Genomic DNA, 3,020 nt, shown 5'->3' on the forward strand with positions numbered 1-3,020 from the left:
GATGCAGGACTTTAGGGGTACTCAGTTAATTAAATCTAACTGCAAGAAATTGTAGAAATCCTTAAATCTGTCAGAAGCTCCTGAGTCAACCAAATGAGACAAGTCAATTACATTATATGGAGCTACCGTTTTAACCATTTACACAATGAGGAAAAAGCAACTGACATGGCAGCTTTTAGGAAAAATACTCCAAAAAAAAAATCAGTCTAAATGTAAGTTTGTATCATTTTTTTTACAGCCCAGATCTATCTGCAATATTACATGAAAAATATAATTAAATCTGATAGATTCAACTTTGTTTTTAAGCATTAATAAACAGCATATTTACTTTAAAATGCTTTACAAGGAAACTAACTCAATATCCTATTTAGAAATGTGACTTCAAATCAGCAATCATGAGGAAAGATTGGAACCAAAAAACTTCCTTATCCTTTAACTAATAACCAAAGTGTGTATTAACAGTAATTATTTTAAAGACATGAAACATTTATATTTGTATGTAAAGAGAGAGTTCAGTCTAACCTCTTTGCTGATGGAAGGTGGGACGCAGGAACCTGTGACCGTCAATTTAATAAGTGGGGAACCGTCGATGATGCAGGACAGGTTCTCGTATCTGATGTCGTCACTGAGCTTCACAGGGGTAAAGGTCACTTCAAAGGGAAAGTTCTTGCCTGGGCAGATATATCCTTTTACTGGTCTGATCGACAACTCTGCAGGGAACCCTTGGGTTTGCCAATGAAATCTGGAAGTTCAGTGAACCGAAGCAAAACAGGGGGAAGAAAATAAAGCCAACCAAAGTTGGTGTTTGGGGATGTGCTGATTCCATAAAAATACAGTGGGATATGCTGCTATTCAACATTACCTGACAGTAGTGTCACTAGCGTTCATCATGACAATCCTCCTGTTCGTCTGGCAGTTTTGGACCATAGCTCCAAAAGACACTCGGCTGCAGTCTAAATGGACATCCACCCCCTGGTATTTTTAAATTATAAATTACTACCAAATATTTCTTGAACAAAAACATCGCAATACATAATTCGCTAAGGGAATATTCTTGTACACACCGTAATGGTTGTGAGGGCAGATTCCAGCCAACCTTGTAACAGCCCTCAATGGTCAGCAGGTAGTGGAAGAACCCTTTGAACTCGGCCTGCAGAGCGACAGAAAAAGGAGCAATGTGCTGCTGAGGTGAAAACTGAATCTGCAGCTTGCAGGAGCCTCCACAAGATTTCAGCTTCATCTCGCCTAATGGGCTGACAGTCAGGTCCTGGTGGCAGGAAGGCAACTATTAAGTCTGGCTTCAGTGGACTCCAGTTTAAAAGTTGATAGCGTTTGTGTTGTGCTTACCTTTAGATCTAGAGAAGGATCGGAGTTCAGTATCAAATTGAAAGAAAGGTCAAGGAGGCTGTCATTGGCTAGGACGACCTGTTTGTTCACTTTTTCACCCAATGTTAGACATCCTAGCTTCATTTTCTTTTGTCGGAAATCAAGCACTTCCAGCTGGGACAAAAAAAAGCATATGTTAGGGTCATGAAAATGATTTTGGACAAATAAGAGAGACCACTTTAGAAGATTATTAAAATATTTTTGGTCTCTAACTTTTGAATAAGCATGAGAGTCAAAAATGCATATGGCACACAAGTATTCTCAGACATAATGTACTGGCTGACAGTGTTTCATTCTGACTTACTGGTGCAGCTCGGTTTGGAAAAGCATGGTGTCTTTAAACTGGATGTTGCTGCTGCTGCTGCAGCTGAACTTTGAGAAATCACAAATTGCCCTGATTTCCAAATCCAGACTCCACTGAGAGCCCTCAACCACAGAACAGAGAGGTTCAGGATTCGTCTCCATCACCTGAAAGCAAGCAGGCAAATTAGTTAGCGAATCTAAACTATGTCCAGGTTCATCTCTTTAAATAAAAAAGCGATGAACCTGGATATACCTGGATATGAAGAGATGAACTGATATACTTTTTCAGTGGATTAAAAAACAAGAAACTCATACTGTATATTATTGATTTTTTTTTTTTACAAAGTGATATTTAGAGCCTTTGTTTCTGTTAATTTTAACAATTATGCCTTGCAACTACAAACAAAAATCAGTTTCTTGTTTTTATTTCTGTTCATAATTAAGGTTTGAACATTAGCTACATAATACCATCAAAAAAATAAATGAAACAGATTCTGCCAAATGAAAAGGATGTCTGAGTACTTACTGTATAGTATATGTACTATACTATCCTTGGTTGGCACTTCCTTGCAACAAGTTGATCTGAAGGCGATCAACTTGTGTTACTGCCTGAGTTTATGAAATCTGGGACCTTCATTTCTACATGGTATGTAACATTTATTTTCATTCAAAAGGAGAATTATTGTATTTTAATGTTATTGTCTCTGGTTCAGGAGAGACGGTGTGACATGTAGTCCACTTCCTGTATATTTCAGCATGTAGTAGATGTTGACTTGTAACTACAGTCCTTGCATTATGAATCTTTTCTAATTTCTCAATGATTTATCAAGGCTGCTGTTATCTCTGTTGTGCCCCCTTTTCCTAGCAGCCTTGTACTTCCAATCTACTTTCCATTTGTCAATGACAATCTCTTGGACAACTGTCACATCAGCAGTTTTTCCCATGTTGGATAGGCCATAAAAATGACATTCTTGAAAAGCCAAATTTCTAAGGCTTTACTAGCTTTCCATTAGAATACTAAGAATGGCAAATCACTCTTTATAATGAACCTTATACATTCCTAAAACACACACATTTATAGATATATACAATTATACTCATAAAATATAAATACGCTTTAAAAGAGGCTCAGGTTAAAAGTACCTTTTAAAGGTAACTTCTAGGCATATATTAACATATTTTTGTTAAAGCCTATTATTGAAACCACTGCTACCTTTTTACTGTCAAGCTGTCGAGACTCTTTTAAAACCCTGTCTGAAGCACTTTGCCATGTTGCCGTTCTATGACGGTCATCCCAGTCGGCCACTTCCTCTATCGGTTGCTTGAACTCC

The 3,020-nt window shown here is 37.5% G+C and overlaps 1 protein-coding gene across 1 annotated transcript in view; it reads right to left on the minus strand.

Moving 5' to 3' along the window:
- The window catches only part of LOC106937647 (hydrocephalus-inducing protein-like), an 86,399-nt gene that overhangs the window by 11,989 nt on the left and 71,390 nt on the right, over positions 1-3,020 (minus strand). Inside the window, 1 exon segment of the mRNA XM_015019269.1 lies at positions 1,691-1,854. Coding sequence (XP_014874755.1) covers positions 1,691-1,854 — 164 coding nt within the window.

The sequence above is a fragment of the Poecilia latipinna genome, unplaced genomic scaffold (genome assembly GCF_001443285.1).
Source record: "Poecilia latipinna isolate Pla-1442-1.1 unplaced genomic scaffold, P_latipinna-1.0 Scaffold2399, whole genome shotgun sequence".
Lineage (NCBI taxonomy): Eukaryota > Metazoa > Chordata > Actinopteri > Cyprinodontiformes > Poeciliidae > Poecilia > Poecilia latipinna.